The 13,293-nt window shown below is 39.8% G+C and overlaps 2 protein-coding genes and 1 pseudogene across 2 annotated transcripts in view; 1 reads left to right on the top strand and 2 right to left on the bottom strand.

Moving 5' to 3' along the window:
- LOC138001000 (uncharacterized) overlaps positions 1-5,555 on the bottom strand; it is a 41,883-nt gene extending 36,328 nt beyond the window's left edge. Inside the window, exons 1-5 of the mRNA XM_068847670.1 lie at positions 5,543-5,555; positions 4,365-4,444; positions 2,374-2,438; positions 1,010-1,087; positions 671-728 (exon numbers count right to left, since the gene is read on the bottom strand). Coding sequence (XP_068703771.1) covers positions 671-728; positions 1,010-1,087; positions 2,374-2,438; positions 4,365-4,444; positions 5,543-5,555 — 294 coding nt within the window. The remainder of the gene's footprint in view (positions 1-670; positions 729-1,009; positions 1,088-2,373; positions 2,439-4,364; positions 4,445-5,542) is intronic.
- Positions 5,556-6,627: 1,072 nt separating this feature from the next.
- LOC138000999 (uncharacterized) lies at positions 6,628-10,947 on the bottom strand. The gene is made up of 4 exons (XM_068847669.1): positions 10,735-10,947; positions 8,429-8,476; positions 7,834-7,923; positions 6,628-7,083 (listed from the first exon to the last, which is right to left on the bottom strand). Exons 1-4 carry the CDS (start codon positions 10,945-10,947, stop codon positions 6,970-6,972), a joined length of 465 nt encoding a protein of 154 aa, XP_068703770.1. The 3' UTR covers positions 6,628-6,969.
- Positions 10,948-10,964: 17 nt separating this feature from the next.
- The window catches only part of LOC138000998 (uncharacterized), a 3,939-nt pseudogene continuing 1,610 nt past the window's right edge, over positions 10,965-13,293 (top strand).

Genomic DNA, 13,293 nt, shown 5'->3' with positions numbered 1-13,293 from the left:
GTATATAACAAAGGTGGATGTAACATTGTCGCACGGAAAAGCTGTCCGTGGCTTGGAATATGCTGGCAAATGGTAGGAGCACGTTCCTGCGATCATTGAGGAGTCTCATGCGGTTAATCAATATTCTTTGGGATCATGACATACAAACGGATCGCCCGATTGATCACAACAAGGAGAACCTGGTTGTTTTTGGCAAACAACTGGCGGCTTGCATGCCAAATTATTAGGGAACTGTAAGCACGATAACGACGGTTACGAGAATGCCAAAACTGAGCAATACGTTTGATGTACAAAAACAGAGGCTCTGCCACCCCGCTCGAGCGTTTTATCATCACCAAATCATCAAAATTGAGGTTACTGCTTATTATTATGGAGGATGTGAGCACCCGGTGATAAATTAGTGACCTTTAGATCGGAGGACGATACTAGTACGAGTACAAGTTTTCCGTTCTGAGCATGCGCACTTCGAAAAATGTCGGCATGCTCGGTACGGAAAAGTCGTACTCGTAATCGTCATCGTCCTCAGATCGAAAGATACTAATTGTCAATTTTCACTCCAAACATACTTAAAGTATGACCACTTACTCCAATTTTATTGCTGGAAAGTTCGCACACATGCCGAAAGACCTCAAATAACCATGAAACTATTTCAATTAATTAAAAAACGCACCGTTTTTACGATGTAGATCCATTTCGTCTTGCTTTCTTTCACTATTACCACACCTCGCCTGACAAACAACAGAGGAAAACAAATTACTAACTTGAAAATGTAGAAAAGACCAATTTCGATATATTAAAAATTCAGTCCTAAATAATAGGCATCATCTCGAGGCTCTGGGGAATAAATATAAGGATTTGTATGAGTTTATTCCCCAGAGCCCCGAGATAATGCCTATTGTTTAGGACTGAATTTTCATGTATCGAAATTGCATTTGCGGTGACCGCAGCCAAAATGACTAATCATTACCTGTTCAGAAAGAAACTGAGGATAACGAAAAAAGAACGTCACCTGAAGTAATGGAATATGCAGACATCGTGTTTAGTCATCAATTCATCCAGTGGAAGATCTTTTAAGGATGGTACACTTCTGTGGACAGAAAAGAAAGCCAAAACAAAATAGCTTGAGCAAGGTTGGTGTATTGGAGAGACGGTCCAGTTTATGGACATGGAGACATACATTGTTCTGACTTCTTGTTTATTATAACAGAATGGAACACCGGAGATAACAAAGAAAAATTGTTGGACAACTTGATAAAAAATAAATGAAGCAAAGCCAAAGACTTGCACGGATGGAAAAGTAAAGAAAAATGTTGATACGGACCTTGAAAAAAGCATCAGCCTTACGGTTTCCAAGTTTATGACAACTCGGTGTTTTAAAAAAGTTCGTTCTCTGGTAAAAAATTATAATAAACGACAAGCTTTCGATTGTCAGGGCTTTCAGTATTCAACGGGGGAAGCTTTCATCCTTCTAAGACAGTAACTCCTAAGCTCGTTGTTTCCTAAAATGTATACCACAGAACACTTTCTTTTTTTGAAAAAAAAACTAACAATGAGCTTGCCTGGTTATCACTCTAATCGGTAAAGAAATTCCATCTTGCTGTTTTCAAGTTCAAAAAAACTGACGGTTTCCTCAAAATGCTAAGATGCAGCCCGGTAAATTAATTCAAATTGAAGTCGTTGCAAGACGACCACGAAACTCTGCTTTTTTTTTCCTTTTCCTGGAAACATGTCGAAATATAAGCTTTGAAGAGTAGGCAAGTCCGAATTTTACGAGCGTTTCGAGCCGGGAAAGTTTTCGGAACTTCCGAGAAAACCGATCCCCGCGTCTAAAGAGCTTTTGCTGAAGGTATTTCGGTTTCCTCTTTTCTCTCAAATGCAACACCATTTCTTCCTTGTGTCATCAATTTATACCGACATTGATGCAAGTACAACGACGTGTTAAAGCTCTAAATTCCAAGTCTGAAAATGCGCATGGACAGTTCAAGTCGAGTCGTTGCTAAATGCCCAATCTCGTCACGGTCCCCAGAGTCCGCTTTTCTTTTGGTCAGCACCAGGAACACAGACTCTGGCCACTTCCAATTTATACGCAGTCGTAGTGAAGGTCCATTTTTGTAACCGTGGACAACCACAGTTGTTTCAAATTTCTGGGCGTGCGTAGATGAGCCGGAAGTCCACGATTTGCGGACTTCCTGCCTTGAAAGTGGACAGAGTCCATGTTTTTGGTGCTGATCAAAGCAATAGCGGACTCTGGGAACTTGATTGCTAAACGCAGCGTATGCCGTGGGCGGAAGTCACAACCGTTCTCTAATAGTAGTAACAGAGTCGCTAATACCACCATACATTTGACAGTTAAAAAGTCCACTATTTTCTTACCTAAGAAATCTTATGTGTTCTGGCTCTCGCCCATCCTCATAACTCATAAAAATATCTCGAAAATCCTGAAAGAAAGAACAACAGGCTGATAAGAAAAATATTTTATTAAATTCTGAACCTCGGATAATGCATTTCGTGTGCTCTGATTGGTTCACTCATTCTCGGTTATCAGCTCATATACCTTAGTTTGACCTTATATGGTAAATGATTCCGCTAAGCGTTGCTTAACTAAAATCTTTTCGCCGGAAAGCGAAATTCCTCTTTGAATAAAGCCAAAAAAGAAATGAAACTTTTTTTGTGGAAAGTTTGGATCAATTCCGACGTTTAGAAGTACGCGAAAAGGCAAGAAATGTTTTTGCGATGAGCCTGCGTCTGTCTGACCACAAGGTATTACACAACATCGCATCTTCATTAAGCGGATTTTCTCGCTTTTTTGGCTCGTATTTCGTACTTCGTACTTTGAGTTTAAGGCATTTAATAAAACAATTATTCCATTCGCGCTTGTTGGATATGAGACTGCTTATAGCCAACTCGGCGCTACGCGCCTCTTTGGCTATTTACCATCTCATATCCAACGCGCGCTCATGGAATAATTGTTAAATATTCATGAGTTCATAGAGCGTCGCTAGGAAAAAAGCATAGCCTCTTATCCATAAAACTAGTTGCGTGGCCAAAGAACAGGATTCGAACCACGACCTCACAAAGCACCGATTGGCTCGAACACTGCCCACGACTCAGATTTGTCAGTCGTTCTTTCGTCCGTCGCCTAGCAACTAGTTTTCCATCCTTTCTACGGGCACATTTCACCTTGAAACATCTCTTCCATGAATTTGATTGGATTGGCACAGGTAGCAGCACGAACTGATTAGGTTGGGGTTCAGGTTTAACGTTTGCGTTATATGTCTTTTCATGCAACTAATTTAATTTAATTCAATTATTAATTGCTTAAAAACGCATCTTGCTATACTCGGCATACCAGGCTGGTATTTTCTAGTGTCATCACGTCCTGTATAGTCGTCATAGTTTCACTTCTCACGAGTTCCATTCGAACGACCGAAAAATCTAATGATAAAACAACGTGAAGGAGTGATTATGTAATAATACTAAATTGTACTACGCCGCAATTTAGCTTTTAAAAGTGAGACACCATTGCCGCATTGCTGTGATTTGATTTGTGTTAATTGTTGATTTCACTTTAGTGTCCCCCAATTGGTACTCCAGCGCTAGAACAACTAGTTCCTTTTCTTTTCTTTAGCCAAACGTCGGTGGAGACTCGTGACCCTCTCCCCACCACTTCCTGTTGCTTGAAAACTTGTTTTTATCCCGACTATACCATTTCAACAGGGACTGCGGATGCATCAAGCTAAAACAACCGTCGCGTGCAACTGTGGATCGAGACAACGTCGTCCCCAGGGTCTCTCTTCTTCCCTTCCTTGGAGCTCCAAGAAACGGAAGAAGAGAGAGCCTGGGGACGAGGTTGAGATCGAGAAACGGTATCTTCTCTCTTTATCAGATTTTCAACCTCGTTCACATTTTCAGCGAGATTGATGAATTACGATGCTTGTTATCCTTAAGCGGTGAATCGGCAGCGTCGGTGGATTTCCTGCAACTCAGCATCGTGATACGCAAGTAACCTACTCGTGTAAAGCACTCTTCTCCTGTCTCCTTCGTGAACTGGAATCGCGGGTAGAACTTCTTTTCGTTTTTCATTGCCAGTTTTCGACCGGGTCAACTTTGCTGTCTTTTTTGCTAAAAATTAATGAGTCAGAACAGGAGCCCATCACCCGGAGCGTGCAACTTAGCTATACTTGTGCAACGGCGTTTTCACAAGTAAGGTTATTTTTAGATTGAATTTCCCGCTAATGAGACTCCCACAGGAGCCCGATGACCAATTACAAGAAATTAAGCTGACGTCATAGGGTCACTGAACCGTAACTGACTTTGTTTTTTGACCTAATTCGCGGGAAGGGCTAGTCTAAAAATAAACCTACTTGTGAAAACGCCGTTTCAAAGACGCTGTATGGAAGTTGCACGCTCCAGGATGGGCTCCTGGTCAGAACTCGACAGGAACCTTAAAGACAACATTAAACGGAATTGTTAAATTGCTTATTTCTTAGATTAACCATTTCTGACAGGTTCTTGTCAGTGACAACGAATTTGAGGTTACGTAAAGGCGGCTCGGTCTAGTGGTTACCGTGAGGCCATTGGGTTTGCATGCGGTTGTCCCGGGTTCAAATCCCGTTATGGCCTCTAGTTTGGATTTGTTTCCAGTTGTCGCCGTTGCCGTCGTCTTCTTCTTCCTTAAGATCTACCACGGCGACGTCGACGGAAACGTCATCTCCAAATTTGCACTCTCGCGTGTCTTTCGCGATTATTCGATCTCGTTCACGTGGGTTTGTATTCGTACGCTCACGTTGCATTCAAAACCTCAAACTAGGTGACTTCACATAATTAGGGAGTTTAATTAAAAAATATCTTTTGCTTACTTTAAAGACCTTTCAAAATGATGAAGAATTGGAATATCTTCTCTCGAACGAGTAATCTCAGAGTGCTGTAAAAAGTGCTTTCTATGTGGTGCATAAACGACACTTTATAGACAAGAAGGACATCCCCTAGCTAATAAGTATCATTTTATATGATAAATCCGAGTACGTTTTACAGATATTTTTTTTAGTATGTATGTTTTTATAAATTTTATTCTTTGTAAATATTTTTTTTTAAATTAGTTAGAGCTGATAGTATTTTAATTTAGGGCGCGTTCGATTGACCCTCAGTTCCGGAATAAGAATACGTGGAGTGATGATTAAAACGGTATGTTTGGCGAGTTTAAAGCAAAAAGGATAATAAATGTATGTAAAGAAGCATTTTATCAAGTGTTTGATAATTTTAATGTGAATCTCCGTAAAAACGAAGGATTTCTAAATTCTATTCCATGTATTCCTATTCCGGAATACGGTCAATCGAACGCGCCCTTTGTGTCCGCTATTAGTAGGCCTTTCAGACCCGGCTAGAAGACTTTACACTGAAATAAAGTTTATCATCATCATCATCATCATCCAGAGATATTCAATTTTTTGTTCAAAAACGATGACGTCACAAACTGTGCAAGTGACTGTAAATCACAAAATTGAGAATATCTCCAAAAATATTGGGTGGATGTTGCTCAAACTTGACAGCGGCATTCTACGTCAAGTAAAACACAAAATGATACCCTCTATGCTGTTGCCATGGAAACCATTTTTGCTGCTGGGTCTATTTAACGCAGGACTGATTGTGTCGTTTATTGCCGTAATAATACATGATCATTCTTGGTAAGCTTATACAGCTTAGGCAGCATATGTGTTGCAAGTCTTACAATCTGCTTGTACTTATCTGTTCAAAACCCGAGATGTATGGTTCATTTCAGAGAGGGACTAAAAACGAGAATGTTGCCATGGCAACATCTTAACTGGTGTCAATTTGTGCCCTATCTGATCCAGGTGATCTGGTGACGTAATTTGGAGGACTGGGAAGAAAAAATTTAATGCCGTATCCCACAATGGTGCGCGGCCTTAGGTGTTGTTTCCAAATTCCCTGCAGTATTGCCATCGCCAAAACTCAACAGATCATTACGTATCTACCACATTTCCTGTTATTGAATGAACATTCAAGTAGACCCGAAAAGATCTAACCTTGCCGCTGCCATGTTGAATTCGAAAATAAAGCCGCGCGCGGTTGTGGGATACGGCGTTAAAATGTTTCTCTCCAGTCCTCCGAATTACGTCACCAGATCACCTGGATGTAGGTAACATTACTGGTGCCAAGTTTGAACAACACCCGTCCAATATTTACTGATCATATTCTCAATTTTGGGATTTATTACAGGCATCTGTACAGTTTTTGACGTCATCAATTTTTGAACAAAAACTTGAATATCTCGGAAACGATATTTCCAAAATAGAAAACACCATTTTTCATCATTTCTAAAAGGTCTTTAAAATAAGCAAAAGATATTTTTTACTTCATAGGCACTTTAAGAAACCACGATGGCTACGGCGACGACAGAAGACAATGATATCATTGGTTAAAAATAGGAGACGTACTCCAGCGACACGCATTTTAGCACATAATTGCAGTATTGTGGATAACAATGACGTGAAATCACCAAATTTGAGGTTCTCCGTCTTTTGAGAGCCAGTGATAAACGTCGGCTAAAAAAAATGGCCATTCTCGCTTTCTATTAAACACAACTGATCATGAGTGCGTGGACTTTTTTAATCTTTTAATTAATTGCTTTTAGACAATCGTTGTTAGTTCTAAGAGCTAAAATTTGTCAATTTGAAAATAGCTCTTCCTTATATACATATGAAATTGGACGTCCGCCTTTAATTTAAATTTGAAATAAATAATTTACAATCGTAACTAATTCAAGTTCGAAGTTCGATTAAGGAAAAAGGTATCCACTCCTTCTCGAAGAACGTACGATTCTAATAAATAATCTAGAAAAATTTCATCTAAAACATTGTACAAAATAAGTCAAAAATAAAGTCTTCATATTTTTTTAAATCGCCAACGTATAAGGCTTGAACTAACTGCAGATTCTTCTGTGACCGTATGTCATAAATGAAGGGTATCTAAGAGAGTGTTTATAGTTTGTGTTTTAAAGGAGTCCCAGTTCGCTTGATCTTGCATCTTCTGTTCCAGTTTAGCCTGACTTGGGTACGGAGGAATCTAAGAAAAGATTGACTACACTGTTAGAAGTCTTCTGTTAAAGCCAAGAGTTTGCGATTAAAACTGAACTAACAGGAAGTCGTACGCTGCCCTCTAATCCGTCATTTCGTTGAATGAATAAGGGTGCGTTCGATTGACCCAATTCCGGAATAAGAATACGTGGAGTGATTATTTAATACAGTACGTCTCGCGTTTTGAAGCAACAAGAATAATAAAGATATGTTTAAAATAACATTTAGCAAGTGTTTGACAAATTTAATGTAAATCTCCGTAAAAAGGCAGGATTTATAACTTCCATTCCCTGTATGCCTATTCCGGAATACGGTCAATAGAACGCACAGGCTAAACTGACAACCGGATTAGGTAGTTGAATCTCAAGTAAGGAACGGGGAGCAGTCGGTTAAAAATTTCCCAAAGCTGTAGCGCGACTTGCTCTGTAGAAGAAATAGTCCGCGACAGCACCGTTCGCAGGGGGAAGAATAGACGGGGCATTTTGTACCCGCCTCAAATTCTCTGGCACGAAGTCCTCTGCGACGAAAAAGCGTTTTTAGCTAAGCGAGCGTGAAAGCCATCGACGTTGATCCACGTCACTTCACAGACGATACTTTGAGGCACAAGCATAACGCCCGTTTCTTGGTTTTGGTTTCGGCTCCTTCGCGGCCGTTTTTGCGATGTCACGCAAAAAAAGGGCCGCGAAGGAGATGATTTCGGTCGTGACATCACGTGAAATAATTCTGTACATGGACTAACCTGATTTCGAAGTTTTCGTAACATGGCCTCGTTTGCGTGCTGAAGAAACCAACTCTTCTTGATCAGCACACATTCGGCGCCATTGCTTACCTGAAAAAGCACAACCAAATCATTTTGTTAATTATTCTGAGCAACTGCGTATTTTGTCAACTAAATTTCAATCTCACAGTAGAAATGCTCTTGCTTTTTCTTTGTCTTTAAATGCGAGGTTAAACTGGCAGTATGTGCGGGCAGATAGGATTATCATGGCCAAAATTCACTGAATTTTAACTTTCCGTTTTTTTTAATTGTGAAGGATACTACAAGCTATATTGTCGCAAAGGCCCGTTTCAAACGTCGAACTTTACATGTTCCGAATCTAATGCAAATGAGCGAAGGCAATAGATTTTTCTCATTTTCCTTAGATTCGGCACATGTAAAGCTCGACGTTTGAATCGGGCCAAAGAGCCCGACATACTTATGTTTCGTCCCTATCAAGAGACTAGTTGGAGATTTCGACACAGCCGCATGACCAAACATTGCGTTTTCACATAAAAGAAATGGCGATTACGGCTCTCTAAACATAACCCTACTTCCTTATGCAAGTTTTACATACCAAATGACATTTTACAGCAGGATTGTCAAAAAGTATCGTTGATAGACCCTGGAAAGAGAAAAGAAAACAAGCAAATGTACATAAGTGCCGGAGATAGAAAAATGTCGTTGTAAACTTGCTCTTATTAATACTGTTAATTGCCCGATGCGGAAAATACCATAATACTCTTTGTTTTGCCCCCAAAATTTGGGGTCGTGTTGTACCTCATTTAATGGGCTTCAGGATTGGCCAAAAGAACAATAGAACGAACAAAGATAACAAATGGATTTGGCACAGAAAACAATAGGAAGTTCACTATACAGCCAATGAAATATAGTGTTTAACAAAAGGTATGTCCCTACCCAAATTTTGAATAAGCATTGTTCTTGTTTCTCTAGGGACTTACTATGGTCCCAAGAGAATTTTAAAACAATGCTTATTCACAATTTGGGTGGACAAACAAGGAGTATTATGGTATTTTCCACTAATTCACAATAGCCGCCATGTTGGTTTTCAAATTGCCATGTGTTATGCTGGGGGGCAAACATTGAAAAAAAGGCAAATTGCGGAAAATCGGCTCGTCGAAATATTAAAATAACATTGCTAAAAGTACATTTTAGAATTTAGAATTAAATAACTTTTATAATAATTTTATACCTTTGCCTTTAACATTTTGACTTTCTACCTTGTTATCTGCTCATTTTTCACTAAAAAAACATCGAAGTAACTTGTGTAATCATTCTATTTTACTACTTTGGTGATAAACATTCAGTGAATGTGAAACAAATCATCTGTGTGGCTTAGATGTTCGTTATAACCTCTCGAACTTGTGTTGTTTGCCCCCTCACAAGTGTGTAGCTAATTTGCATGATAATAGCAGATCCAACATGGCGGACATCGTGAATAGAGTCTATTGAGATAGATCCTCTTATCTTCACCGATCTATGTGGGTCCAGCAAACGAAAAAAGCTAGGATAAATGAAAGTTTGGTCAATAGCCCATGAGGCGAAGCCGAATGGGTTATTGACCCGTGGCCCTTGAGGGCGAAGGGTCTAATTGTTTTAGTATCACCCAGCTAGTCGGACAAAAAAGGCAATAATAAAGTTAGCAAATGCAAGTTAAAGAACAATTTATTTGGGAATAAAATGAAAGAAGCGTCACGCTTTTCGCTACTCGAGGATTATTAACAATAGTCCTCTAGTAGCGTAGCCAATCAAAATGCAGGTTTTGCATTAGTCCACTACTTGGGTAATACTAAATTAATATAACCTGGTAACAATCCACGAAACTAGGAGTACGTAAACAAATCATTATCTAACTCTTACTAACCGAGTTCGAGGTACGGACCAAGTTTTTTCCCCGTTGATTTATTGCCCAAGCAAGAAGCGCACGCGACATAAATCAACAGGTAAAAACGAGGATCCGTAACTTACAGGACGGGCCGGGAAAACGAGGTTAAAGACAAAGACGCGCTATAAAAGGGGTCGCTTCACGCACTGCTTTTGTTCGAATTCATTCAAGCACAACTGATTAATTATCCAAGATGGTGATCAACAAACAGCAACACAGAGGTGGAAGCCTCTAAGATATTTTTAGCGCGAGAAAAAGAGACTGGGGATCAAAAAAAGAACGGCAGATAACATTTTATGGCATATATTACGGACACATCGACATAAGGAGGTTTTCTATTGCACAAATTAGTGTTAACGTTTGATTGATACATCATTTGCACGTGCCTAAGGCACCGCGCCTTCTATAGTGCGTTTTCGTGTTTCATAAGATATTTATTATATCTCTTGAGGTAACAAGGCGCGCGGGAAAGGAAACTAGTTGAAGGCCATCGGGACGTTCAACTGCCACAAATGATTGGCATGTGTAAAAATCTGAAAAAGACAATAATCCTATTGCCTTTTTGAAATGGTTGCTTGCAAGATTAAAACAATTTGACAAGATTGTTTCACGTAAAGAACATGAAAAACTTACTAGAAAATGTCGCACCAAAATTTCAAATTTAGCGGGCCGTACTGAAGAATAGGGTCCGCAAAATTAGCCAATCAAAGCTCGGGCGTACTATCTGAGAGGCATTATCATGATCATGAAGTGTATTAGCCTCGCGTAGCGTAGCAACTAGGGAGAAGTCTCGGATAAATTACCGAACTAAAGCGTTCTCTTCTTACAAAAGGAAATATGGACAAACGCAACAAACGGGATGGGAGAGACTGGGGAGACGGCCCCTTTCACTAGTTAAGAGCAACCCTACGAAAGTGGCAAGTAAAACTTGTTGAGCGGAGTTCTTTGTTCTCTTTGAGCGCATCGGACAAACTTACAAACTGATCTGTAGGTTTGAGTAACTCTATCTGCACAACAACTTGCTCTGCTTTCTGATCTGGATCAGAGGTCCCGTTTTCGTTGTCGTTCTGAAAACACAAGGATACAGCAATGATGACTTCATTGTTATAGTCTGGGGGAGCAGAGGGGCATTCTGTTTGCGCGTGCGCCAATTTGAGATCTCTCAGTGAGCGTATCAGCTGGCCCGCCATAAGCAACAACCAAAATAATGGCGGTCTCCGTGGTGAAAAGTTTCGAGTTCGTGTCGTTATCTGTGTCGTTTATCTTCCTTGTCTTACGTGAAGACGGTGTCAAAAGATCGATAGACGGTTGGGCTGTTTATGGCAAAAAGTCACAGCAAAGTATTTTCGAATAATAAGGGGAAACCATAATTTATAAAGTTGTTTTGGTGTGGAAGGATAAGGATACAGGATACAGCAATGATGGCCTCAAATGGAGCCAGCAATTCATGGTCGGGTTATGGTCTGGGGGTCGTTTCTCAAAAATCCCGAAACTTTTCAGGCGTATTTCGGGTGATATAAAACGCCTTTTATTATATGGAGGAGAGTGTTTTACTGGGAACTAAACCACTCGTAGATTCCACACGCCACTACATCCGGGACCCGAGTGGCGTATTTTCCGTATGTCACCTTTGTGAGTGTCGTATCGTTCAATGACGTCACGATTCCCGCCTTTCTTTTCCCGCCTTATTTATAAAGCCCAGCCGTATTTGTAAAACTTGACTACTTTGAAACACAATAAAATCGGAATTTATCAATATTTAGTCTCCATATAATAAAAAGAACATTACACGTTGGCTCGAAGATATGAATTTTATGTTCTCGTGGCAAGAACAATATCTCACTCTTTCGCTTCGCTCACTCGTGAGATATTGTTGTTGCCACTCGAACATAAAATTCATATCTTCTCGCCACCGTGTAATATCCTCTATGTATCTTCAAAAGGACGACGTTTCAAGTCATGTAACTTAACAATTGTTTTGTTTTCTCTGGGCCCGAAAAGCTTCCAGGACTTTTGCGCAACATGAGGCCCCTGACCCGATTTTATTCCCACTTTCCGATCGACCCACCGACCGACCGATGGAAAGATTAATTAATTGACTGACTCATTGAACGAAATGACTACATCAGTAATTTTCACTACCGTCTACGTGACGTCCCTTGATGTGTAATCTTTTTAGCTTTCCCTGATCTCGAGCCCGCTTCTTTTCGTTGGCTGCGAAACAAATGAAAACCAAGACAACGTCTAATTTGTTGCTGTTATTCCAATATGTGCCCGCATGCCGCAAAATCAAGCCTGCTCCAAAGCCACACACTTACCTTCTTGAGGAACAGTAGTAATTAGTGTTGCCAAGGCGACGCTCTTGGCTGTTTTCTGTGGTCAAAAGACAAATGAATGCATTTTCAATCACTGAATTGTGATTTTGTAGAAATTGTGTTGACCAGAAGAAGAGCAAATCAATACTCTGACATTTACAATTGTAAAATTGAGATTTACTGGGTGCGCCTTGTTGTTAAGTACGCCACTGAAAGAATCTATTTATTAGTAAACCTTAATCGTTATATTTTCTTGCTTTTGTGCGTATTTTATGTAAGGACAGTTTGTACACGATCAACCCAAGCAGCGTGCAGGTCAGCTTTTTTTTCTTTAGAATGGTCCTTATCGATCGCGTTTTCATTAAACATCTAATGCTATAAGAATCAACTGGCTGTAGGAATATTGCAGACCCATGCATCGCCGTTTTTCTTCACAAGGACGCTTCACGCTTGCGCCTCCGAAAAAAGAGAAGGCGGGCATTTTGGTCTCGTAAACTAACCCTTCGGAAAATGAACTCAAAACACTCAAAACGTATGCAAACATTTTGTTTAAAGCTTTGGTTAACAAAAATTGGCCGCTAATCTCGTAAGTGAAAATCAGATAAGGATAAAACTGAATTGAATGAAGAAAAGGAAAATTTAGATAATAAGATGAAAATATTGGAAGAAAAAATAAAGATTTTTCCGAAAAACTGAAGCATTTGGGAAAAAGGGAGAAAAAGCTACAATTGTAGATAATAGAAAAATAAGAGAAACGAAGCCCTTTGTATATAACCTACATGAATTTAAAAGGAAGCTGAGTCTATTTAGCAAGGATTTAACTTATAATTACCTTAAACTTTTCTGGTTCTGCCATTAATGCAGGTAGTGATAAGTCACTAATTTGCTTTGAAGTTAGCGATGGTTCCGTTTTGGGTCGTTTAAAGTCCGGAGACCACTGGGAAGCTCTAACCCGATCACTGGAAGCTGTAACAATACAATGAACGAAGAAAAAGTTACGATACACAAACAGCGGTGATAAGATGACGTCAGATACAAACGCATTCCTTGAAATTATCTTTTACTTGATGTTTCGTATGCTTCTACAGATATCCTCAGAAGCAGTAGCATACAAACAGTTAATTAGCTGTTTTAAAATAAGTGGACCTTTGAGGCGAGAGAAATTATCTTTTCTCAGAGAGGGGTTTACCCAAAATCAAGTGGTCCATCTCAAAATAACTG

This window comes from Montipora foliosa, chromosome 4 (genome assembly GCF_036669935.1).
Source record: "Montipora foliosa isolate CH-2021 chromosome 4, ASM3666993v2, whole genome shotgun sequence".
Taxonomy (NCBI): Eukaryota; Metazoa; Cnidaria; class Anthozoa; order Scleractinia; family Acroporidae; genus Montipora; species Montipora foliosa.
This window is presented reverse-complemented; position numbering and strand designations above follow the sequence as displayed.